The 25,259-nt window shown below is 35.7% G+C and overlaps 1 protein-coding gene across 1 annotated transcript; it reads left to right on the top strand.

The window, feature by feature from the left end:
• The first annotated feature begins 22,920 nt into the window (after nt 1-22,920).
• LOC119766395 (craniofacial development protein 2-like) lies at nt 22,921-24,460 on the top strand. The gene is made up of 2 exons (XM_038250910.1): nt 22,921-24,322; nt 24,375-24,460. Exons 1-2 carry the CDS (start codon nt 22,921-22,923, stop codon nt 24,458-24,460), a joined length of 1,488 nt encoding a protein of 495 aa, XP_038106838.1.
• Nucleotides 24,461-25,259: the final 799 nt, after the last annotated feature.

Raw genomic sequence — 25,259 nt, 5'->3', positions numbered from 1 at the left:
TTTCATGTATTCTTACTAATTCTATGAAATTTGAAGAATGACGAATTAAAAACTATTAGATATATATTTTTCTACACTTTTTTAAATTTCGTGTCTTTAACATCATTTTGTAATGCTTTGTAAATTATTTGAATAAAGGTGCACAATAACGCAAAAAATGTTTTTTTCGTAAAAAAGATTTGAATCCAAATTTCGTTTCAATTTTAGCTTGTCTCGTTGATTTTTCAAACTAAAAAAACTTGCAACAATGCAATTTAAATGTTTTTTAGTTAATGATATCAGGGTATTGAATTTCAATCGACAAAAACAATTACAATACAATTTTAACCAAAGCAAAATAAAAATAAATTTGATAAACACACCTTTTAAAGTAATCTTTATTTTTCTTACTAAAAATCAAGGTATATGAATCTTATTTGTAACGCAAGTTTATTTAATTCCCTAGTAACATTTTTAAACTTAAAGGTTTTATCATGGTTCTGAAAACCCTCATACGGCCTTAATAGGCTTTTATGGCCTACTTAAAACCTAAAATGTTACTAGGGTTGTTTACTTGAAACAACCTAATAAAATCAATGTTATGATTTTTTTTAACAGTTTTGAACTTTTACCAACATTAGTTCCGGCCCGCCACTGCTTCAGAAAAATCAGATCTGGCCCGCAGGGCCAAAAGGTTGGGCACCCCTGGTGTAGAACATCGTCATCGTTGCACGTGTGAAGCTCAACACGTTCCAATTTCCGCTATATGGTTATGGTTTGTACGACAATCCACACTCCAAAGGGGGTGTGAACTACGAGCCGTAAGACCAACTTTGGAACTGCAGACCGCTGAGCATTAGAATCGGAATGGGATTCCGGGTTTGTTTTTTTTTTTGCTCCTGAATCCTGGACTCTGGATGGAACGCTCCTGTTTGGATAAGGTAGGGATTCCGAATCCGATATATGTGAGTTAGTTTGGAACACGTGTCGCCATTTTTGTGAGCACTCGATTAAGGTACAATAAGGGTACAAATATTTATATCTACCACATGCTTTTTATTGCATGTCATTTTCTTATTTGGTTGGCATTTAACCCTCTACTGCTTGAAAAACACAACTCTACATTTTAGAAGTCATTATATCTACTGATTCCTTGTTCCAATGGAAAGAAAAAAAAATGAATTTTCACAGCCAGAAGAAAACATACCAAATTTTGGGTATAATTGCTACATCGTAGATTATCTGTTATCTTGTAACAAGTCCTATCTTTCTAGGAAACCATGCACATCATGGGCTTAACCTAAGAAATCAAGCGCCTCCTCCAAATCTCTCTTTCTAGCATGAGCATCAGTATCTTAAAATTTAATTCAATCAAGCTCATATTTGGACTCAGTTTGCGCACCGAGTAAGCCCCTGAATGCCCACGAAGAGTAATTTTTGTTACACTCTAATAATCATATCACTTTTAGGGTAACTTTTTAATAAGACGTCACAAGGCGTGGCTGAAGCTAAATTATTTATGGGTAATTCTCTACCAACTCACACGAAATCGGGAAAAGTTGCCCCGACCCCTCTTCGATTTGCGTGAAACTTTATCCTAAGGGGTAACTTTTGTCCCTGATCACGAATCCGAGGTCCGTTTTTTGATATCTCGTGACGGAGGGGCGGTACGACCCCTTCCATTTTTGAATATGCGAAAAAAGAGGTGTTTTTCAATAATTTGCAGCCTAAAACGGTGATGAGATAGAAATTTGGTGTCAAAGGGACTTTTATGTAAAATTAGACGCCCGATTTGATGGCGTACTCAGAATTCCGAAAAAACGTATTTTCATCGAAAAAACACTAAAAAGTTTTAAAATTCTCCCATTTTCCGTTACTCGACTGTAAAATTTTTGGAACATGTCATTTTATGGGAAATTTAATGTACTTTTCGAATCTACATTGTCCCAGAAGGGTCATTTTTTCATTTAGAACAAAATTTTTCATTTAAAAATTTCGTGTTTTTTCTAACTTTGCAGGGTTATTTTTTAGAGTGTAACAATGTTCTACAAAGTTGTAGAGCAGACAATTACAAAAAATTTGATGTATAGACATAAGGGGTTTGCTTATAAACATCACAAGTTATCGCGATTTTACGAAAAAAAGTTTTGAAAAAGTTACTTTTTGCGTTTCTCTTTGTTTTGTCGTCCGTGTCTGTCGCGGGTGACCATGAACGGCCATGATCGATGACGACCAACTTTTTCAAAACTTTTTTTCGTAAAATCACGATAACTTGTGATGTTTATAAGCAAACCCCTTATGTCTATACATCAAAATTTTTGTAATTGTCTGCTCTACAACTTTGTAGAACATTGTTACACTCTAAAAACTAACCCTGCAAAGTTAGAAAAAACACGAAATTTTAAAATGAAAAATTTTGTTCTAAATGAAAAATTACCCTTCTGGGACAATGTAGATTCGAAAAGTACATTAAATTTCCCATAAAATGACATGTTCCAAAAATTTTACAGTCGAGTAACGGAAAATGGGAGAATTTTAAAACTTTTTAGTGTTTTTTCGATGAAAATACGTTTTTCGGAATTCTGAGTACGCCATCAAATCGGGCGTCTAATTTTACATAAAAGTCCCTTTGACACCAAATTTCTATCTCATCACCGTTTTAGGCTGCAAATTATTGAAAAACACCTCTTTTTTCGCATATTCAAAAATGGAAGGGGTCGTACCGCCCCTCCGTCACGAGATATCAAAAAACGGACCTCGGATTCGTGATCAGGGACAAAAGTTACCCCTTAGGACAAAGTTTCACGCAAATCGAAGAGGGGTCGGGGCAACTGCTGTGTGAGTTGGCGGAGAATTACCCTTATTTTCTCTTTATCTTCTTTTAAAGATGGATAGAGCTACGAAGGGTTAACCTGGTGGCGCTGGAGGTAAAATCCTAACATCCTAACATCCTTACATCTTCTTTTCTAGATGGATAGATCTTTAAAAAGTAAATCTTTCGCTGTTCTTGAGGGGAACACCCGTGAAGAGTATCGGGCCGGTATTTACAAAGCGGATTCAGTGACAGTTTACCAATCAACCTAATGTTAAAATATTAGCGTTAATTTTAACATTCCATAGGTTGTCTTCCTAAGGTGTCTTGATAAAATCCAGTTTGTGACGATACACTACCTTCCCTTTACAAAGCAATCGAATCCAGAAGGGAAAAGATCACCAGTTGTGTTGGTCCGAGTCGGGATTTGAACCCCGATCTACCGCTTACGAGGCGGAAGCGTTATCCAGTGGTTACGTGGCTCGGACATAGATCTTTACTAGGCTTAGTGATTTTTCACGCTCGAAAATAGCAAATTTCACGGGGACATCAATTTCAAAACACAAAATTTCACCCAAATTTCGCGGAACGTGAAAAATGTTTTGTTTAAATCGCAGAAACTACTTTTTATGCTTCATAATATATTATTCTTCAATAAACTAAAAAAAAAATCACTAAATTTGAACGTGACAGAAAAAAATCTCATAATTTTCAAAAAAAAATCCACCTGGCTTAAGGATGAGCTCTATTTATATTTTAAAACAAAATGTAGGGCATGCGTATTATCATTTATTGAAATACTTTTTAATATTTAACTAATAATGCAAAAACATTTTCGCTGATTTGCTTCTGTTTTATCAGTTTACATTTTATTGAATTTCATATCAAAGCAAGGTTCACGATCTTGTCCAAAATGAGTAAAATAGCTTGAATTTCATTCCCATTCAAAATATTTTTGAAGAATTTCATCTCTCTTTTCAAAAACTAAATTTTAAATCAATGGGCAAAAATAATATAATTTGTAACAAAATCGAAATTTTTATTCGAAATGAGAACAGAAATTTGTCTAACTGTCACGGGAATCATCCATCCAAATAATCAAAATTCTTTGAAAACTAAACAGAACTTCGAAAAAAATCTGAAATGTTTTTAAAAGGTGATTTCAAAGATTAAAAATACTATTAATTTAATTTCTAATAAAATAAAGCTTATTTCTTTGAATTTCTTTTGAGATTTACATTTCAAATAAAATATAAGTAAAATTTTTACTAAAGTGAAAAAAATATTACTAAATTTGATTCGTTCCTAAAAAAAATTAAAAATCTAAACAATTCTTCAAATTTTTCATATCAAGCTTTTCAATTGAAAACTTATAAAATTTACTTAAATAGTATTTATGGTTGAAATATTGATGTTAATATTTGAAAAAAATATTAACATCAATATTTCAATTTATCAATTACAAGAATTTCACCCCGTCCGCGAAATCATCAAAATTCACTAACCCTATATTAGTAATTGAACAAAGGTATTATCTCGCTGAATTCAACAGAAGTTCTTTAATTTTTTTTTATTCCTATTTAAGTTTGATACAATATTTTGAGAAAAATCGTTACACAAACATAAAATTTCACGGGATTTCACGGAAAAAGACAAATTTCGCGGATTTCACGCTGTCCGCGAAATCGTGAAATTTCACTAACCCTAATCTTTACAGAAAGCATTAAACCCTTTTTTAAAATTTGTGCATCCATTTTGATTGTCAAAGGATATCTTAAGATGGTGGACAAAAAAATCGGGTTTGGATATTGCAAGAAACACTAAATTTCAACCTAAAATTTTTAAAGCAAAAAATATCACAAAATTCTTTTCTAGTGCGTCCATCCCGGAATCTCCCGGGACAGAATTCCCAGGATTTTGCCAAATCCGAAAATTCCCGAATCCTGCGATTTTGTGATTTTGTCCCGGTTTAACCGAAGTTAAAAAAACATATTTTTCTAAGGAAAATCAGATTTGGATGTGATAATTTGCCGGTGCAAATTTATTTAAATATTTTTTTTAATCTATCTATATTTTTTATAAAAGCTGGGTATTCTATTTACATATAAGTTACGGAAATTGCTTTCCGCATAATTGATCGACGCCACCAACATCGTCAGCACAGCCGACAACAGTAACCCAAACTGCGAACAAAGCTAAACTTCGTTTACCTCGCCGCGATTAAAGCAAGTAGCTCGATTAATGCTCAGTAAGCAATACCTCAGTACCTCATGTGTGAGGCTCTGGGAGACTTTTCGATTACAATAAAATCAGAACGTTTTGGACCGTCAAACTCAACACTTTGTAGTAATCAATTAAAAGAAACCCACCCTTTCATAATGGACGTTTTATAACTTATATTATGTTTTTAAATTCGACTAAAAAATTCATATTTCATTATTTTCCTTAGGTATGGAAAAAATTATGGTAATATTCATCAGGAAATGGTGACAGATTTTGTGGCAAAACAAATGCATCATGAATTGGTGAATATTCTTCAGTTTCTGATGAATTTTCATCAGGTTCACATTTTTTAAGTAAAATTAATCATAAAAAAAGTAATATTCAATCAACCAAATTTTCAACCTTCCAAAAATAAACATTTTTTCTGTGTACATCTGGGCCCAACATGAAATGTTACGATTAAGGAAAGCTGCAGAAGCCATATTTTTTTCAAAATGTTTGATATTTTTAGTATATTGATTGCCAAATTTATTGCAGTTAAATCAACGGTCCCTTTTAAGACTGTTTCTTCGATTTGCCCCATAAATGACTTGGATGTTGAAAAAGATCATTTAAACAATATTTGTTGTATTAAAATTTGATGTTGAATTCAAAGTAATCAACAATAACTTTCGTTGTTTCTGTTTTCCGACTTTTGAAAGATATAAAAAATAAACAAAAGAAATTTATTATTGTGAAGCTCATTGAATCCGAATCACATTGTATAAAGATTCATGGTTGATTTAATATCAAAAGAACAATAATTATGTACTTTGTAATTGTAAAATTGTGTTTTTAATAATTTGCAGCGAGAAATTTGGTTGCAAAGGGTCATTTGTGAATTTGTGTAAAACAGGCCTGCCCAACCTTTTTGGCTCAATTTTCCAGGCAATTTATACGTTTTTAATCGTCAAAATAACAATTGTTAATTTTTTCATGGTTTATTTTATGAAATCGGTTCTCAGATGCACTATGGACGGTTTCCATACAAGAAAGTGGCCAAAAATCAAATCGTTATTTTCTAATCTAATCTAATCTAATCGAACACAAGCGCAGCCAGTCCGAAGAAAGCATCCTGGAAGAACTTGCGGTTAGATTACGCCCCAAGTCCTTTCTTGTCAATATTAATAATTGCAGTACATCTGAGTTACCCCCGAAAATGTATAGCAAAAATAAAAGCGGCCAGGCCTACTGCGTTGCATTATCCGCAGATACAGATTCTGTGAACGGATCACATTTCACAGAATAATCAGGGGAGGAAGGATGCGTGGACATACCGTACCAAACGCTCCGAATCAGTTAGGTGTGGTGTGTAAGTGTTGGCAAATTATTATATTTTTATGGGGGAAGGGGAAATGGGAAAAATGGGGTTGGAAAATCGGGATTGGGGAATGGAAAAGTGGGAAAAGGGGAGGAGGGTTTATTTAATTTATAATATTATGATATAGGGGAATATAATCAAATAATGATGGAAAGCTCTCACCAAGAAACAGCAAATCTTCAAATATACAGCCAGGTGGTGTCCCGATAGTCTGACCCCAGGATCTTGACAGGATACAGGCCAGTCGGATGAAGTGGAAGCGTTCCTTTAGCACCGAATATGTCAACTCTCAACAAATATTTCTGGATGTCCAAAAATCAAATCGCTATTTTTAGTGATAAATTCATTTTTTTTTACTTTACAGCTTTGAAATTTGGAATTTTTCTTCGTTGAAATGTTTACTATCAACTAACATCGGCGAAAAAATATACAAAAATGAAACATTTTTTTAATTTGTGGTCACCTGCTGGCCCATAGTGAGATGACCAGTGAACATAACTTTGCCAAAAGTTGGAAATAATATTTTTACTTGTCGTTTGTAGCTACATTTTACGTCAAAAACCAATCCAAACGGTCCCGTTTTCACTTAAAATTTACATATCTCATGATCCTTGGTAAAATTTAAAATTCTCATAATGTGACACACCACACACAGCTGAAAAGAATTCCAAAACTCTGTGATGCACTTCTAAAGAACTTATTCACCAATAATACCGAATTGGATTGAATGACATTTTAAAGTGATGATTAATTTTTCATGAAAAAAATGTACGTTGTTCATTGAACTTAATAAACGCTTTCTGATATCCCGAGCAGACGGAAATAACTTGGGAATAACATTTTTTGATATTTGAAAATACTTGGCCAATACATTATATGTTATTTATAACAAGATTTGTTATTCGTCGTTATGATTTTTTTGTTATTTGATTGTTGTTGTAATAAACGACTAATAACATTTTGAGTTATTCTTCGAACAAATCTTTTTTATTATTATTTGTTATTTTAACAACTCCGATCATCCCAATAACAGTTGGATTTAATCCGAGAGACTATTTTAATCCGATCATCCCAATAACAGTAGGAGGTATTCTTACATAACAAAAAATGTTATTCCAAAGTTATTTTGGCTTTAAACCAATAACAAATTTAGTTATGATAACATTAACCGTTATTAAACCATTATGCAAAAATGGATTTTTCAAGAAGATTCCATAACACTTTCTGTTATTTCAACAGTATTTGTTATTGAAATGGCAAGAATTTTTTTATTACCGTCTGCCTGGGATTTCATACTCAAATTATTTTTAACTACTTGTTTTTTAATGCAAGATTAGAGAAAATCAAAATTCCTACGAATCAAAACAATATCAAACTAGAAGAGAAACAGCACCCAAACCCTGTAAGCTCCAGCCCGAAGCTGCCCGAGGCTGGATTGACAAAGTTTGACTGGCCGTTATAATACCCATCTAAGCCTGCATACGGAACACATTTTTTCTCTCCTTCCTAGCTCGCTCTGCACCGTTATAGACGTTTGACGTTCACCGTTTGCCGTTGAGCAAGAGGCTTAGCGGCGTACGTCAGTTCATTTAAATTCGGCGTCTATTTACCAGGCTCAATTTAAATTTCCCGCCTTCGATAGCTCCCTTGTCTTTTGTGAGTTGTGACTACTGAAAGCTTCGTGCTTTGATTTGCCGTTTGTGTGTGAGTGTGTGTGTGTGTGTGTGTGTGTGTGTGTGTGTGTGTGTGTGTGTGTGTGTGTGTGTGTGTGTGTGTGCGTCCATGCTTGCCTAAGCAAAGATTCAACAAACGGAAGCATAACGAAAATGAAAAATCACGCTTTGGAGAAAGACTATGGTTAAGTGTATGTGTGCGTGTGGGGTTTGTGTGTGTGTATTCCAAAGTTTGCACAACGAGCTGTCTCCATAACACATGTATTCCAGCAGCTTAAGTGACTGACATTGAATTATTCATCCAACACGAAAGGAAATGAAAGCGGCAGCCAGCTTAGGAGAACGAAAGGACGCTCCAGGCATATCCTTTTGAGTGTAGAAGTGTGTCTGTGTGTATGTCAACTTTTTTTCCCTATTCAAATCAGAGCACTTCTTCCACATTGCTGCACCATTTAGAATCGTACGACCATGTACGGTGACGGCCACTCACCAATACAGCCCCTCTCTCCCTCTTCTCCCCTTTTTGGGGACATTCCATCACAAGCACACACAGTCACACACGCACCCACACCCGCACTCGGGGCACACGAGCGAGCTTTCATTCACTCGAACACGTTTCTGTTGTGCCATTGTGTTATTTTATTTCAATAATCTCGTGTTTGCTCTCCGTCTAGGGTCGTTTTCCGCCTCTTTGTGGCAAAAAGCTGGACTGGGGACCACCGGAACGAATTTCATTTTGCAATTTGTGTGAATGTGAGTGTGTGTGTGTGGTGTCTTTGAACAAGGATCTTAACTTCATTTGAATGCCTAGTCAAAATTCACCCTTTCGAGATCCAGGTTTTTAAAAAAGGAGCTGAATTTATGTTGATTGGTAAAGTTTAATTTTTTTTCAGTGAATGACCATCTCAATAACAGAGTCCTGAAGAATTGAAGTTATTATTTTTCTGCGAAGGGAACATAAAAAATACATATCATTTCTTATATGTCTCACAATATAAACCTGAGTATTACAAAATAGGGTTTTTTTTACAAAAAAGTTATAATGCATATTATGCGTTTAAGATTTTAATATTTTTTTCATAAAATATCGATTTTCAGCTAAATTTTGAGAATAATCAGATTTTGATGTACTAATTTAAAATGCTTTTCTTCGTAATGACACTTAAGTCACGTAGCAAATTTATGAAAATAATAATTTTGTAAGTCAAATGTTATAACAAAACAATGCAAAAGGTTTAAAAACAGTGAGTTAAACGACAAAAATCAGTTTTCCTACGGAATTTTAAAAATTTGCCATTTTTATTTTACTAAAATGGTTGTATACCTTGGCACTGGAGTGACAAAAACTAGGTTCGAAGGGGGGCAATTGTCTACAACAACTCAAAAATGTACAAAAAGATCTAATGATGGTAAAAGAAGAAACAAGTTTTTACTGAAATATTTCAGCATTTATTGATTGCTAATAAGATAAATAAAATTTATTCAATTTTGCCAACTAGATTGCGATTTCTAGCTACTGTGGATTGGGGAGAGCACCCTCATCAGTAGGTACATATATCAAGAATTTAAAAAAAAAATAACTTTGCATATTTTAAACTTCATCATCCCGGTACGAGAATCAAACTCACGACCTCTGGATTGGAAACCCTGAACCCAGCACGCCGCTAGTCGAAACCCAATCCCTACCGGTCAGTATTCCCAGTGAGCATATTTACTCTTTGAAGGGATCTGACTTTGCCGAGCCAGACAGGAATCGAACCCATCACCTTCCGCTTACAAGGCGAAACCCCGTAACCTCACGGCCACGGAAGCATTCGTTTAAATCTTATGGGAAATTGGACGAGCTTTCCGGTAAAAAATATTTACTAGACTGAAAAATCAAGTCTGTTAATATTTTATATAGAAATTGCCAGAAACCATAAAAATACCTATTTTTTTCCAAAAAAAAATTTAAACCTCTGTAACTTAGGACTTAGGAAATGGTCAATATATATGGTAATATATATACTTTATGTAAAATTGTCTGTAGAATTGATTCCCGCATTCGGTTTTTGAAAAATTTTACGTTTAGAGCTCTTTTCAAAAAACAGTTTCAATAAATGATTTTTTGTATTTTTTTAAGTGAGTTTGCTCCATCCTACATTTTTATGAGTCTTTTGGTAACATCTTAGGCTATTTTCACAAAAAAAATTAACGAAAAAAAAATCTTGGGCTCACCTTCGAATTTGACTTTTAAACATAAAAATCAAAAAATCTCATAGAAGTGGCGTGTTTTTTATTTCAGTGTATTTTTACAGAAAGTAATTTCCTACCATTTTAACTTTGACACTTTTTGATTCGATGCAACGGCTTCGAGTTAAAGCAATATTTAAATTACGAAATACAAAAATATTTAAAACACAGGGCGTAATTCTCAAATGTCATTATCGAGTGAAACTGGCGCCATATACACACAGAAAAAAAAAGTTGAATTTTGGAATGTTGAAAATTTGGTAGGTTGAATATTACCTCTTTATTTGTGTAATATTACATAAAAAATGTGTAAAAATGTGAACCTGATGAATATTCATCAAAAACTGATGAAAATTCATCATTTTCTGGGGTAAAATTTATCATTTATTTTGCCACAAAATCTGTCACCATTTCCTGATGAATATTACCATCATTTTTTTTTCTGTGCAGAAAAATGGCTTATATAAGCTTAGGATAACATGTCTAAAAAGTTTCATTGAAAACGGAAAGGGTCGGGTTCAACCGATTCCCTATTTGACATGGAATTGCTCCTAAGCAAAATCGGCATGATACCAAAATTTTCAAATATCCTTGAGAGTTTTTTTAAAGGGTTCGTGAATAGCAAACTATAGTATCGATACCACAGTCCAATTGACACCAAAATTTTCCAAATCATAACCATTTCAGACTACAAAATAATTAAAAAACACGTCTTTTCGTCTTGTTCAAAAATGGAAGGGGTCGTACCACCCCTTTGTCACGAGATATTGAATAATGGACTTCGGATTCGTAATGAGTGGCTTACCACTCAGGACAAAGTTTACCACACAAATTAAAGAAGGTTCGGCGCAACATTTTCGATTTTGTGTGAGTTGGCCGTGAATAACCTATTAATCCATTAACTTTTTGGCCAGTCGCAGTTTGCGCGTATTTTTGCGGATATTTCTTAAAACCATTTTTATCGCCGGTAAATTTTATTCAGAATATTTAAATCGAAAAAAATTAGAAATTAAAGGGTTTCTTTTTACTAAGCATATGCTATTTCCGGACAAGTCTGAACGAAAGCTCTCTCTACTCTTTGACGAGTCTATCAATAATTGAGTATTTTATAAATAACATGGTACCAGTAACATACAAGTACTCCAATGAATTTATTAAATGTATGGTTTCATGTGTCGATTCTGCTGGTAGAAGTAGCCTAAATACCCCTTGTGGTGGTTCTACACAGCAAACAAATTCCACCGAACCGGTTCGAAACATCAATTCCAAAAGCTTCCAGCAGGAAAGCCGGTCACATAATTTTCATTCCATGTCATCGAAAGTGTCCAGCAGCATTCGCTGCGCTGCGAACCGCGAAAACTTGCCAAGACTTTCCACGTCGATGCCGTGCCACCGTTGTGTGGGCTTCCAGGCGCTTCAAAAGTTTTTCATTATGGCGGTCCCTTTGTGTGGAGGAATTTCAATTTTCTCTGTCCGCTAGAGTTTAAGAGGGTCATTGCCTTGGGCACCCAAAACTCAGATAAAAAAAAAGATGTGGTTTTACTTTAGTGCGACAAAAAATAATAAAAAAAAAAAACTGGTGGCATTTCCCCCTTCCATTACACCTCCATCTGTAGCTTCTCTCCTGTTGAATGAGAGTTAAAAAAAGATTCTGAATGAATTGGGATTTTTGTATTCTTATTAAAAGCACGATTCACTCTAGAAACAATTCTCTGCAAAAATAACTGGACATAGTGAAAAAGCATTTAGTTATTTTTGGCAATTTGTGTTAAATGGTCAAAGGGAATAAAATCTCTACTGTAAAAAGTCCTTTCTATGTCATCATTGATCAGAAGGCACGCTGACGGTTTGGGTCGTCGAGGTAAATGTGGTGCAAAATTACATGTATGAGTTATGGAATAAACTGTATTTTTGTGAGTTAACTACACAGCAAAAAAAATGATGGCAATATTCATCAGGGAATGGTGACAGATTTTGTGTCAAAAAAAATGATTAATTTTACCCCAGAAAATGATGAATTTTCATCAGTTTTTGATGAATATTCATCAGGTTCACATTTTTACACATTTTTTATATAATATTACTTAAAAAAAAGAGGCAATATTCTACCTACCAAATTTTCAACATTCCAAAATTCAACTTTTTTATTCTGTGTAGAAATAACCACATAGCATCGTAGCTTACAGCAGTGGGTCATTCCAGGTCAACTGAGTACACTTTTGGACTCGACCTTCACCGATTTGGACCAAACTTGGAAGGAACGTTCATCTATCGATACTTAACAGAAATCCCAAGTTTGGTGCTGATTGGACCATCCCTCTATTTTTGGCACCGCCCTCTTTTTTGAATAAAATTTTAACCCTTAAATGCCCACTAGCATTATATTTTAACGTTTTAAGTTTTAAGATTCAGTTTTGACCAATTCCTTATATTTTTATTTCTTTTATTTTATCACCATCGTGTTCCCCGGACAAATTTACATAAAAATCAATGTTGACCTCAAACTAAAATGAACTATTGGCGAGATACAGCCATGGTGTACTTTTCAACAAAAAGGGATGAATCTCGCATAGTTCGATTTTTATATGGGAGAAACTTATTTCGGATTTGAATTCATAGGACAGAGTGCAGCGCAAAATCAAACTTTTTTCAGTAAAATCGCTGTATCTCGCCAATAGTTCATTTAAGTTTGAGGTCAACATTGATTATTATGTAAAATTGTCCGGGGAACACGATGGTGATAAAATAAAAGAAATAAAAATATAAGGAAATGGTCAAAACTGTATTTTAATACTTAAAACGTTAAAATATAGTACTAGTGGGCATTTAAGGGTTAAAATTTTATTTTTATCGAATTCCTTGGACAATTTTCTATAAAATGCAACCTGTAGAAAGTCTTTTGCTCAAATAGTTGCAAAGTTATGATTAAAAGAAAAAAAAGTTTTTTAGAAAATCGTCAAAAAAGAGGGCGGTGCCAAAAATAGAGGGATGATCCATCAGCACCAAACTTGGGATTTCTGTTAACTATCGATAGATGAACGTTCTCTCCAAGTTTGGTCCAAATCGGCGAAGGTCGAGTCCAAAAGTGTACTCAGTTGACCTGGAATGACCCTTATATAATTAAAGTCCTCCTCATAGCATCGTAGCTAGGGAGGCATCGAAAAACAAATAAATGATGCAATGATCTAAACGCTAAAATATCAAAACAAAAAGGTCATTGGAAAGATTATTCGTATCCTACACAGAAAAAAAAAGTTGAATTTTGGGATGTTGAAAATTTGGAAGGTTGAATATTACCTCTTTTTTTGAGTAATATTACGAGCAATTCCAGCCCAAAACAGGAATTTTTCAGGTACTTTTTTCTCGACCCGCTCCGATTTCAATGAGACTTTGTAGACATGTTATCCTACGCTTATATAAGCCATTTTTGTGTATATGGAGCCAGTTCCACTCGATAATGACATTTGAGAAGGGCGTAAGTGTTTTAAATATTGTTGTAATTCGGAATTTAAAAATGTCTGTATCTCGAAGCCGTTGCATCGTATCAAAAAGTGGTCAGAGACAAACTTGTAGGAAATTTGACGGGCTTTCCGAAAAAATACACTGAAAGAAAATAACACTCTACTTTTACGAGATTTTTCGATGTTTAAGTTTCAAAATCAAATTTTAGGGGGAGCCCACGATTTTTTTTCGTTCAAAATTTTTGTGAAGATAGCCTAAAATGTTACAAAAAGACTCAAGAAAAATGCAGGATGGAGCAACTCACCTATAAAAATACAAAACTCATTTACTGAAACGGTTTTTTTGAAAAGTGCCTTAAACGTCAACATTTTCACAAACCGATAGTGGGAATCGATTCTCCAGACAATTTCACATAAAAGTCTCCATTTTGACTACTGTCCTAAGTCTAATCCTTGTTAAGTAACAGCGGTTTTAAAAATAAAAATGTTGAAAAAATAGGTTTTTTGATGGTTTTTTGCAATTTATATATGACAGACTTGATTTTTCAGTCTCGTAAATATTTTTACCGAAAAGCTCGTCCAATTTCCCATGAGATTGTCTTTGACCACTTTTCAAAATAACTCATTTTTTGCCTTTCTTACAAAAGAAAGGTTTAAGGTTTGCTTTTGGAAAAACGCTTTTTTCAGAAATCTAAAAAAAAATGTGCACGGCGAGGATTCGTCCCAGGAAAAAATCCTATTACTAAATTGAAGGTTTAGATGCGCTCTTTCGATTGAATTTTCGCCCGAAACCCGGAACTCAAAGTCTGATTTTTGAGAGCTCTTTTTCTGAAATACATGGCCGATGTCTGTATCCGCTCTTAAAAATTTGTGTCTTCCATCACTGGAAAACCGCTCGTAAAACCCACAATTTTTAAAAGCCAGATCTGTAGCCGTGGGGTCGGAGACGAACATTTTATTTTTCGATTCACAATTTTCGACCAGTAAATGTGGTCAAAGCCATTTTTAGAGGTATTTTTTGGACTATTTTACAGATAACACTATCAAATTTAAAGAATTCAGTTTCAAACAAAAGCCATTCGAAAACATGCGCCATAAACTGTTTGGGCCCAAAATTTGAAGCTTTTCCAAAATGTATTTCCAGAGATATAGCGATTTTAGTGTTTTTCGTTTTATTTTTACCCTATTTTTTCCTATTAAATTTTTGGATTTATACAAAATCATATACTGAACATCAAATTCGAAGTCCCGGCTCGTTCTCGCTCGAAAGCTCAACAAGTCGTCAAGTCGAAGCTTCAACGCCAGCGCTTTTACGCTTGCGCGTTTTACGCTGTGCGTGAAAGTGTTCTTTCTGGCTTCTCATAATTGATCGACAAAGTGCAATAGCGATACATATTTTTTTAATCATAGACTAACATTATAGACTGAGTACCCTTTATTTTTTTTCTAATAATGTCAATCCAATATGTTTTTCTTAATTAAATTTAAATGTCTTGCGACAAATAATGTACCTGTGAAATAAAAAAAATGGCATTTGAGGTTTAGCCTTAAAAGATTCGAAGCTTTAGGTAAAATTCTCACTGGATGGTATCTAGAGCGTCCAATTTCCCGGGGTTACAAATTTCCCGGGAAACGGGAAATTTTCAGCCAATTTCCCGGGAAATCCCGGGAATTCCCGGGAAATTTTAAATTTATTGAAAATTTTTATGATCTTGGTTTTAATTAATATTATGCAACAAAATTGTATAGGACATCAACATTAATGGTTTTAATAAGTGTGATGATCAATTATCAGCTTGACTGCGTGTAAAAAATCATTCAACTACAAGAAAATGCATTTTAATATTTTTTGATGAGAAATTTTAAACTTGCCTCTGTGACCAGTTTATTGAAATGAGAAAAAAAAATGCAGAAATTATGTTTTTCATGACAAATACTGGTTTCAGCTCTTGAACAAATGGTAAAGCTTTTTAGTGTTGGTTTTACTCCAAACAACCCAATGTTTTCAATACGATTAAATTATACGATAAATTAACATCATTCCACAAAAAGTCTTCTATTTTTTCACCTTTAACCCTCTAACACCTGTAGTTGAAATTATACGATAAATTAACATCATTCCACAAAAAGTCTATTATTTTTTCACCTTTAACCCTCTAACACCTGTAGTTGCACCAGTGCTCCATAATTCTTTTACTTAAAATTGTAATTTCTTTAGTACTAGGTATTCAACCAATTGAATTAATTCTTTTTGCACAAATTCGATTTTCATCTCATTTGATCATGGTAAACAAAAACGTAAAAAAATCTCAATTTCAATTTGGAGGTAAGGAGTTAATATTGTTTTGATGAAATAACGTCAATCTGTTAAAGCTTACCTAATTGTAATTATTTAATACTCATTAAGTATGATCTATTCCCAGCTGCTTCAAAAAAAAATTTTTTTTTTTTATAGACATTTTACCACTTTTGTGGCATTCATGTCTTACTTCAAAAAATAATATTATCAGAAACAATTCTGATATCATAATTTTTGATAATCTGATTAATTATATTTAAACCAAACAATACATTTAATTGAACAAAATTATGTTGCGTTTGTTCATTTATTATTTTTCAGAGCATTTTTAAAAAATAGTTCCAGAAATTTAAGAAAAAGTATACTTCCGCTTGAATTTCGGGAATTCCCGGGAAATTTACAAATTTCCCGGGAAACGGGAAATATTTTTTTTCGGGAAATCCCGGGAATTCCCGGGATTTTTTTTCCCGGGACGGGAAATTGGACGCTCTAATGGTATCATTATGTTTTTGAAAAAATAATTGCACCAATATATTTCTCGGAGTTTCATCATTTTGTAAGAAAGGCTCTATTTCACCTCTGGTGATATTAAATCGGGTTTTTGATGATTTAAGCTAATTTACTATCCAGGTTACTGTACTACACTGAAAAAAATATTATGTTTTCAGCTATGAGCAATGTAATAAGCTTATATCTGTAAGCCCATACATCCAATTGAAATGTGGTCAAAGACAAACTTATGGGAAATTGGACGAGCTTTCCGTTAAAAATATTTTCGAGACTGATAAATCAAGTCTGTCATATAGAAATTGCAAAAAACCATCAAAAAACCTATTTTTTCAACATTTTTATTTTTAAAACCGCTGTAACTTCACAAGGATTGGAGTTAGGACAGTAGTCAATATGGAGACTTTTATGTAAAATTGTCTGGAAAATCGATTCCCACTATCGGTTTGTAAAAATTTTGACATTTAAAGCACTTTTCAAAAAAACAGTTTCAGTAAATGATTTTTGTATTTTTATAGGTGAGTTGCTCCATCCTGCATTTTTCTTGAGTCTTTTTGTAACATTTTAGGCTATCTTCACAAAAATTTTGAACGAAAAAAAATCGTGGGCTCCCCCTAAAATTTGATTTTGAAACTTAAACATCGAAAAATCTCGTAAAAGTAGAGTGTTATTTTCTTTCAGTGTATTTTTTCGGAAAGCCCGTCAAATTTCCTACAAGTTTGTCTCTGACCACTTTTTGATACGATGCAACGGCTTCGAGATACAGACATTTTTAAATTCCGAATTACAAAAATATTTTAAACACTTACGCCCTTCTCAAATGTCATTATCGAGTTGAACTGGCTCCATATACACAAAAATGGCTTATATATGCTCAGGATAACATGTCTACAAAGTTTCATTGAAATCGGAGAGGGTCGGGTACAACCGATTCCCCATTTGGCATGGAATTGCTCTTACATAAAAAATGTGTAAAAATGTTTACCTGATTAATATTCATCAAAAACTGATGAAAATTCATCATTTTCTGGGGTAAAATTAATCATTTTTTTTTTTTGCCACAAAATCTGTCACCATTTCCTGATGAATATTACCATCATTTTTTTCTGTGTATATTAAAATTTAGAAAAATATACTGCTGTTGTGCCAATAAATTCAGAAGACCAAAACTTATCTTTTTTGAATGACGCTGAAATACTCCACTTCCAACTTTCCAAAGAACTGCTCCCGCATAGGAACATGTCCTCGCTGCCCGGCTGCTACTCGGAACTCTGGCCCCCCGGAAGCGACTAAGATTGCGGCCACCAGAAGAAAAGAAATTGCATGTGCTGCCCTGGGGCCAAGTTCTACAATTTCACTCCATGATGGGATGTTGATGATGACGCTGACGAGGGACGGTCTCAACCTTTGTGACGTTTGACGTGCTTCGTTGACGCTTCGACCTGAAATATGTAAATCCGAGGGCTTCGTGCCATACGAGGAAATGCTCTGCACTCACTCACAACAAATGACCTGCGGGCGCGGATCAGCTTCTGCGATGCAGAGAGGGGTTTGTACCCGCAAAACCATGGTTGAGTTGAGATTGCACGGTGTTCTATCCCACCTACGGGAGGGTGTGTGTGTGTGTCTTGTGTATGGAATACATGATTAAGGTGATGACACTGACGTCATCCGGTTGCAACTGGGTTGGCAGTGTTGGTAGTTTGCCAAAGCAGTTTCATTAATAAACTATATTGTTATTTATTCTGGAAGACATTTTTTTGCTCTTAAACAAAAAAATATTCTTTGCACTTTACAAGTTACAAAAAAAATCACTTATGGGTAATTCTCCGCCAACTCACACAGCAGTTGCCCCGACCCCTCTTCGATTTGCGTGAAACTATGTCCTTAGGGGTAACTTTTGTCCCTGATCACGAATTCGAGGTCCGTTTTTTGATATCTCGTGACGGAGGTGCGGTACGACCCCTTCCATTTTTGAACATGCAAAAAAAGAGGTGTTTTTCAATAATTTGCAGCCTGAAACGGTGATGAGATAGAAATTTTGTGTCAAAGGGACTTTTATGTAAAATTAGACGCCCGATTTGATGGCGTACTCAGAATTCCGAAAAAACGTATATTTCATTGAAAAAAACACTAAAAATGTTTCAAAAATTCTCCCATTTTCCGTTACTCGACTGTAAAAAATTTTGGAACATGTCATTTTATGCGAAATTTAATGTACTTTTCAAATCTACATTGACCCAGAAGGGTCATTTTTTCATTTAGAACAAAAATTTTCATTTTTAAATTTCGTGTTTTTTCTAACACTGCAGGGTTATTTTTTAGAGTGTAACAATGTTCTACAAAGTTGTAGAGCAGACAATTACAAAAAATTTAATATATAAACATAAGGGTTTGCTTATAAACATCACGAGTAATCATGATTTTACGAAAAAAAAGTTAATAATTAATCATAAAAAGAAATTAAGACACAGTTAAATTACGTGAAAACAAAATTCTGAAAATATGAAGATTTTAGTTTATAAACAAACATAACGTAAGTAAAAATGCTTTGTTGCGTTATTTCTAGTGCGTCCATCCCGGGAATTCCCGGGACGAAATTCCCGGGATTTTTCTGAAACCGGGAATTCCCGAATCCCGAGATTTTTTATATTTTGTCCCGGGAATTCCCGAAATTACAGAAAATCAAATGTTGGTCTCAAAATTCAGATTTGTTTGTGGAAATAGATAATTAGCTGAATACTCAGTAATCGATAAGAATTTAAAAGCAATACAATTTGTATTCAACATATCAGCATAAATTTGGCTTATAAGGGGAAAATTGACAAACATTTATGTTTACAGATCCGCAAAATGCCTAGCGCTTTAAATATTTTAATTTAAAACATTTTTAAAAATACTGTTATCATACTTAAATGTTTTTCATCAAACAACAGCATCTTAGGCAAATCACGATACAATAGTCCTTGTAATCAAGATTCCGTGTTTTAATACTCAAGCAGAAAAAATAAGCAAATCAGGACAAATATAACGAATTAAGACAGCTGTTTAAGTCAAATAATTTTTATTACATTTTTTGATTGATTTTGGTTAAATTTCAGTTCGGTTCGGAACAAAACATCAAAATCAGTACTCCGATTTCCAAATATATTGCTTTAAAATCTCTTTTACCTATTTGGACTGTAGTCCCGATTTTCCCCAGTTGACAGTAGTAACTTAATGATAATTTGAAAAATATGTTTTATATTGAATATAAAAATCTAATCTTATCATAAATACTGCATTGACTAGTATCATTTTAGTTGTTGCCGTTTCATGTTTTTTTTTACATTTTCAACTAATTTTTTTAAGCATTTCTAGCACATCCGTGGAACTCTGAACAAATTTCTGTTCAAAAAGTGAAATTAGTTAATTAGTTTCATTTCTAGTCATGTCATATAAAAAAAAAATAAAGCGAAAAATATAAATATAAGTGACTTATTCAATTAAATCACATTGGATTAAAAATTGTGGTTCATTTAAAATCCAAAGCACAAAAAGAACAAAAAAATATTTTTATTTTTTTAAGCTATCTAAAAACTGATGTGCTTGTTTCGATTGAAGTGTAGATTGTCACCAATTACATAATATAAATTTTATGACTATTTCTAAAATTTCCCGAAATCCCGGGAATTTCAGGGATTAAAAAAAAAATTTCCCGTTTCCCGGGAAATTCTGTACCCGGGAAAATTGGACGCCCTAGTTATTTCCCAAGTTATTTCCTTATTCATGTTCCATTAAATTTTAAAAATAATATTTTGTTGTTTTTTTACGTAATATTTTTTTTGCGGTATGTTTTTTATCCAAAAACTTACTAAAAAACTAAACCATATGCTTTGGACGATTTTTCATTAGATAAACAATAAATAAGATAAGCTATTTTGAACACTTTTTTGACTGTAATCAAAAGTTCAAAATAGCTTATCTTATTTTTTTATCTAATGAAAAACTCCCGTTGAACTTGCCTTAACTTATTGGAGTTCCTGGATGACCTAAAACAATACAACATGCCGCAGAATGCCCATCGTGGTCCACTTAAGCTACCTGAAGCTATACCGATGGTTCATACACCCATATAGAGCCCCGTTGATCTGGTAGATATGCAGGCCATAACTGCCGGGAGTTCTTGGATGACCTAGCTGTATTTGTAATTTATTAGATTAGAATAGATTAGATTAGAATAGATTAGAATAGATTAGATTAGATTAGATTAGAATAGATTAGAATAGATTAGAATAGATTAGAATAGATTAGAATAGATTAGAATAAATTAGAATAAATGAAAAAAAATTAGAATAAATAAGAATAAATAAGATTAAATTATTAAAAAATAAGAATAAATTAGAATAAATTAGAATAGATAAGAATTTATTAAAATAAATTAGAATAAATTAGAATTAATTAGAATTAATTAGAATAAATTAGAATAAATTATAATAAATTCGAATAAATTAGAATAAATTAGAATAAATAAGAATAAATAAGAATAAATAAGAATAAATTAGAATAAATTAGAGTAAATAAGAATAAACTAAAATTAATTTGAATAAATTAGAATAAATAAGAATAAATTAGAATAAATTAGAATAAATTAGAATAAATTAGAATAAATTAGAACAAATTAGAATAAATTAGAATAAATACGAATAAATAAGAATAGATTAGAATAGATTGGAATAGATCAGAATAGAATAATTTAGATTGGAATCGATCAGAATAGATTAAATTAGATCAGAATACATGAGATTAGATTAGAATAGATTAGAATAGATTAGAATAGATTAGAATAGATTAGAATAGATTAGAATAGATTAGAATAGATTAGAATAGATTAGAATAGATTAGAATAGATTAGAATAGATTAGAATAGATAAGAATATATTAGAATAGATTAGAATAGATTAGAATAGATTAGAATAGATTAGAATAGATTAGAATAGATTAGAATAGATTAGAATAGATAAGAATAGATTAGAATAGTTAAGAATAGATTAGAATAGATTAGAATAGATTAGAATGGATTAGAATAGATTAGAATAGATTAGAATAGATTAGAATAGATTAAAATAGATTAGAATAGATTAGAATAGATGAGAATAAATTAGATTTAAGATAAGGTCAATGATTTTGTGTTAAAGGAGTTTAAAAAGACTAATGACTTTTATAAATAATCATATCGGAAACTTTTTTGAGGACCAAAGCACCAAATATTCAGAAAATTTGAACATTATAGCAGGACGAACTATATTACAACTGTAAACAAAAAAACTAACTTAATCCACCTACGTGTTTGATGCCTTCCTCACTTTTTACCAACAATGGGTAATATGAGTGGTTTGGACACATATTTCAGCTTTTTTTAGATCCAGAAAAATACGTACACACATATAACTTAAGTCGTGTGTGTGCGTGTACGAGAGCACAGCGGTATTCTCGACAGGTCCCACCAGAAGTTCGATTAACCGACGTAATCCGGGTCTGTGAGCCGCGAAGTTCGTTCAATCCGCGTGTGACACAGTGCTCGATACGTGAACAGTGAAAACCCGGCGTTTTAATTGCCGCGACCAGGCAAATTAGGAAATTAATTTCGCCAAAATCTCGGTTTCGCGCGGGCAGCAGAATTAAGACAAAAGAAGCGTGAAGGCATCGTCGTCGTCGTCAACGCTGTTTTCGTGTATTGTGTTGTGCTGTGTGCAGGAACGTGTACTGCAAACACGACAAAGCGAGGCCGGTGTCGTCGTCGTCGTCTGTGATGCGGGAACTGTGTGTGGAAGAGAAAGCGCAAAGTAGTGCACAGTGGGTCCAATCGGAACCGGCGGTGGTAAAAAAAAAAAGTGCAAAAGTTTTGTAAAAAAAAAATAAATAAAATAAAATAACAAAAGAAGTAAGCGGAAGTGTCCACCTTACCACGTACGCGCCAAAAGCACCCCCCCCCCCCCTTCTCCACCAAGCGTCTGTTCCCCAGGTTAGGGGCGGCCTGGAATTGTGGGTTGTTGATCCCATTCTCGCCACGTGAGCGTCTGTTCCCCACGTTAGGGGCGGCTCACCAAAGCGGTAAGTGTTGCCAATAATCCCCCCCCCCCCTTTCGAGCGTCTGTTCCCCAGGTTAGGGGCGGCTCGAAAACCAGGTGTTCAGCCTCCTCCCCCCTCATGAGCGTCTGTTCCCCATGTTAGGGGCGGCTCATTGAAGGTTATAGTTGGCTGACCCCCCCCCCCCCTCCCGAGCGTCTGTTCCCCAGGTTAGGGGCGGCTCGAAACAGCGTCTGTACCCCAGGTTAGGGGCGGCTGAGTGAAAGTCCCTGTGTCGGCGTGGGACTCTAAACAGTACCGGCACGATGGTCCTCCGGCGAGACAGGGGGTTGGTGCAGGCCACACGAACCCGCCGTAAAACACCAGTGCAGGAAGCACACGATGCGAGCCGGACCAATCGGCACGGAACTGGACATCTTACGAGGTCCCACGATTGGAAGCTCGGGACGTGGAATTGCAGGTCTCTCAGATTTGACGGGAGTATCCGCATACTCTCCGACATATTGAGGGTCCGCAAGTTCAGCATCGTAGCGTTGCAGGAGGTTTGCTGGATAGGCGCGGAGGAGGTACGAGAGTACAAAAGATTGGGTTGTAGAATCTACCAGAGCCGCGGCAAGAAAAAGAGGCTCGGGACAGCCTTTATAGTGTTGGGCGAAATGCTCGATCGTGTGATTGGGTGGACCCCGGTCACCGACCGAATGTGCGTGTTGAGGGTTAAGGGCCGTTTCTTCAACATCAGCATCATAAACGTGCACAGCCCGCACTCAGGAAGCGAAGATGACGAGAAGGACGCATTTTACGAGCAGCTGAACTGGACGTACAACAGCTGCCCAAAACATGACGTCAAAATCGTCATCGGAGATTTTAACGCTCAGGTTGGCCAGGAGGAGGAATTCAGACCGGTGATAGGAAAGTTCAGCGCCCACGTACGCACGAACGAAAACGGCCTGCGACTGATCGACTTCGCCACCTCCAAAAACATGGCCGTACGAAGTACCTGCTTCCAGCACAACCTCCGAGACAAGTACACCTGGAGATCACCGCAAGGAACGGAATCGCAAATCGACCACGTCGTAATCGACGGTAGACACTTCTCCGACATCATCGACGTCAGGACCTATCGCGGCGCCAACGTCGACTCGGACCACTATCTGGTGATGGTGAAAATGCGCCAACGACTTTCCCTGGCGAAAAGCGTTCGGTACCGCCGCCCTCCGCGGCTGGATCTGGAGCGGCTGAAGTTACCGGAAGTCGCATCCCGGTACGCGCATTCGCTGGAGGCTGCGTTGCCAGGGGAGGGTGAGCTGTTGGAAGCTCCCCTCGAGGACTGCTGGAGGAGCGTCAAGGCAGCCATCACCAACGCAGCGGAAAGCACCATCGGATTTGTGGAACGAGGACGACGGAACGATTGGTTCGACGAGGAGTGTCGAGCGATTTTGGAGGAGAAGAATGCAGCACGGAGGGCAATGCTGCAGTATAATCTCCGTGATTACGAAGAGGTGTATGGACAGAAGCGAAGGCAGCAGCACCAGCTCTTCCGGGAGAAAGTGCACCACCACGAAGAGTTGGAATTCGAGGACATGGAGCAGCTGCATCGCTCAAACGAGACGCGCAAGTTCTACAAAAAACTCAACGGATCCCGCCAAGGCTTCACGCCGCGAGTCGAAATGTGCCGGGATAAAGATGGAGTGATATTGACGGACGAGCGCGAGGTGATCGACAGGTGGAAGCAACACTTCGATGAACACCTGAATGGCAGAGAAGCAGAGGCAGGAGTCCAAGACGGCAGAAGAGAGGACTACATCGGTGCAGCAGGAGAAGGTGTGGAGCCAGTTCCCACGTTGAGGGAAGTTAAGGATGCCATCAAGAAGCTGAAGAACAACAAAGCGGCTGGGAAGGATGGTATCGGTGCAGAACTCATCAAGATGGGCCCGGAGAAGCTGGTGTCCTGTTTGCACAGTCTGATAGTCAGGATCTGGGAGTCAGAACAGCTACCGGAGGAGTGGAAAGAGGGAGTGATATGCCCGATCTACAAAAAGGGGGACAAGTTAGATTGTGATAACTACCGTGCCATCACAATACTCAACGCGGCCTACAAAGTGTTCTCTCAGATCCTCTTCAGCCGTCTATCGCCGATAGCAGAGGATTTTGTTGGAAGCTATCAAGCCGGATTCGTCGCGGGGAGATCGACGACCGACCAAATCTTCACTGTGCGACAAATCCTCCAAAAGTGTCGCGAGTACCAAGTCCCCACGCACCACCTATTCATCGACTTCAAAGCCGCGTACGACTCAGTCGATCGCGAAGAGCTATGGAAAATAATGGACGAGAACGGCTTTCCCGGGAAGCTGATAAGACTGACCAGAATGACGATGGATGGTGCTAGGTGTTGTGTGAAGATATCGGGTGCGGAATCGGACTCGTTTCCTTCACTCGGGGGGCTTCGGCAAGGCGATGGGATTTCTTGCCTCTGTTTCAATGTGGTACTGGAAGGTGTTATGAGACGAGCGGGCTTCAATATGCGGGGCACGATCTTCAGCAAGTCCAACCAATTCATCTGCTACGCCGACGATATGGACATTGTTGGCAGAACGCTCAAGGCGGTTGCTGATGCGTACACCGGCTTGAAGCGGGAAGCAGAAAA

This window comes from Culex quinquefasciatus, chromosome 2, assembly GCF_015732765.1.
Source record: "Culex quinquefasciatus strain JHB chromosome 2, VPISU_Cqui_1.0_pri_paternal, whole genome shotgun sequence".
Classification (NCBI taxonomy): domain Eukaryota; kingdom Metazoa; phylum Arthropoda; class Insecta; order Diptera; family Culicidae; genus Culex; species Culex quinquefasciatus.
Note: the sequence above shows the minus strand (reverse complement) of the source record. Positions and strands in the feature narration are given on the sequence as shown.

What these genes read in the sequence shown, in the direction of transcription:
- LOC119766395 (XM_038250910.1), top strand. Translation starts at nt 22,921, where the DNA reads ATGGTCCTCCGGCGAGACAGGGGGTTGGTGCAGGCCACACGAACCCGC. An exon ending in AGTGATATTGACGGACGAGC is followed by an intron (nt 24,323 to 24,374) that starts GCGAGGTGATCG and finishes CCTGAATGGCAG; the next exon opens with AGAAGCAGAGGCAGGAGTCC.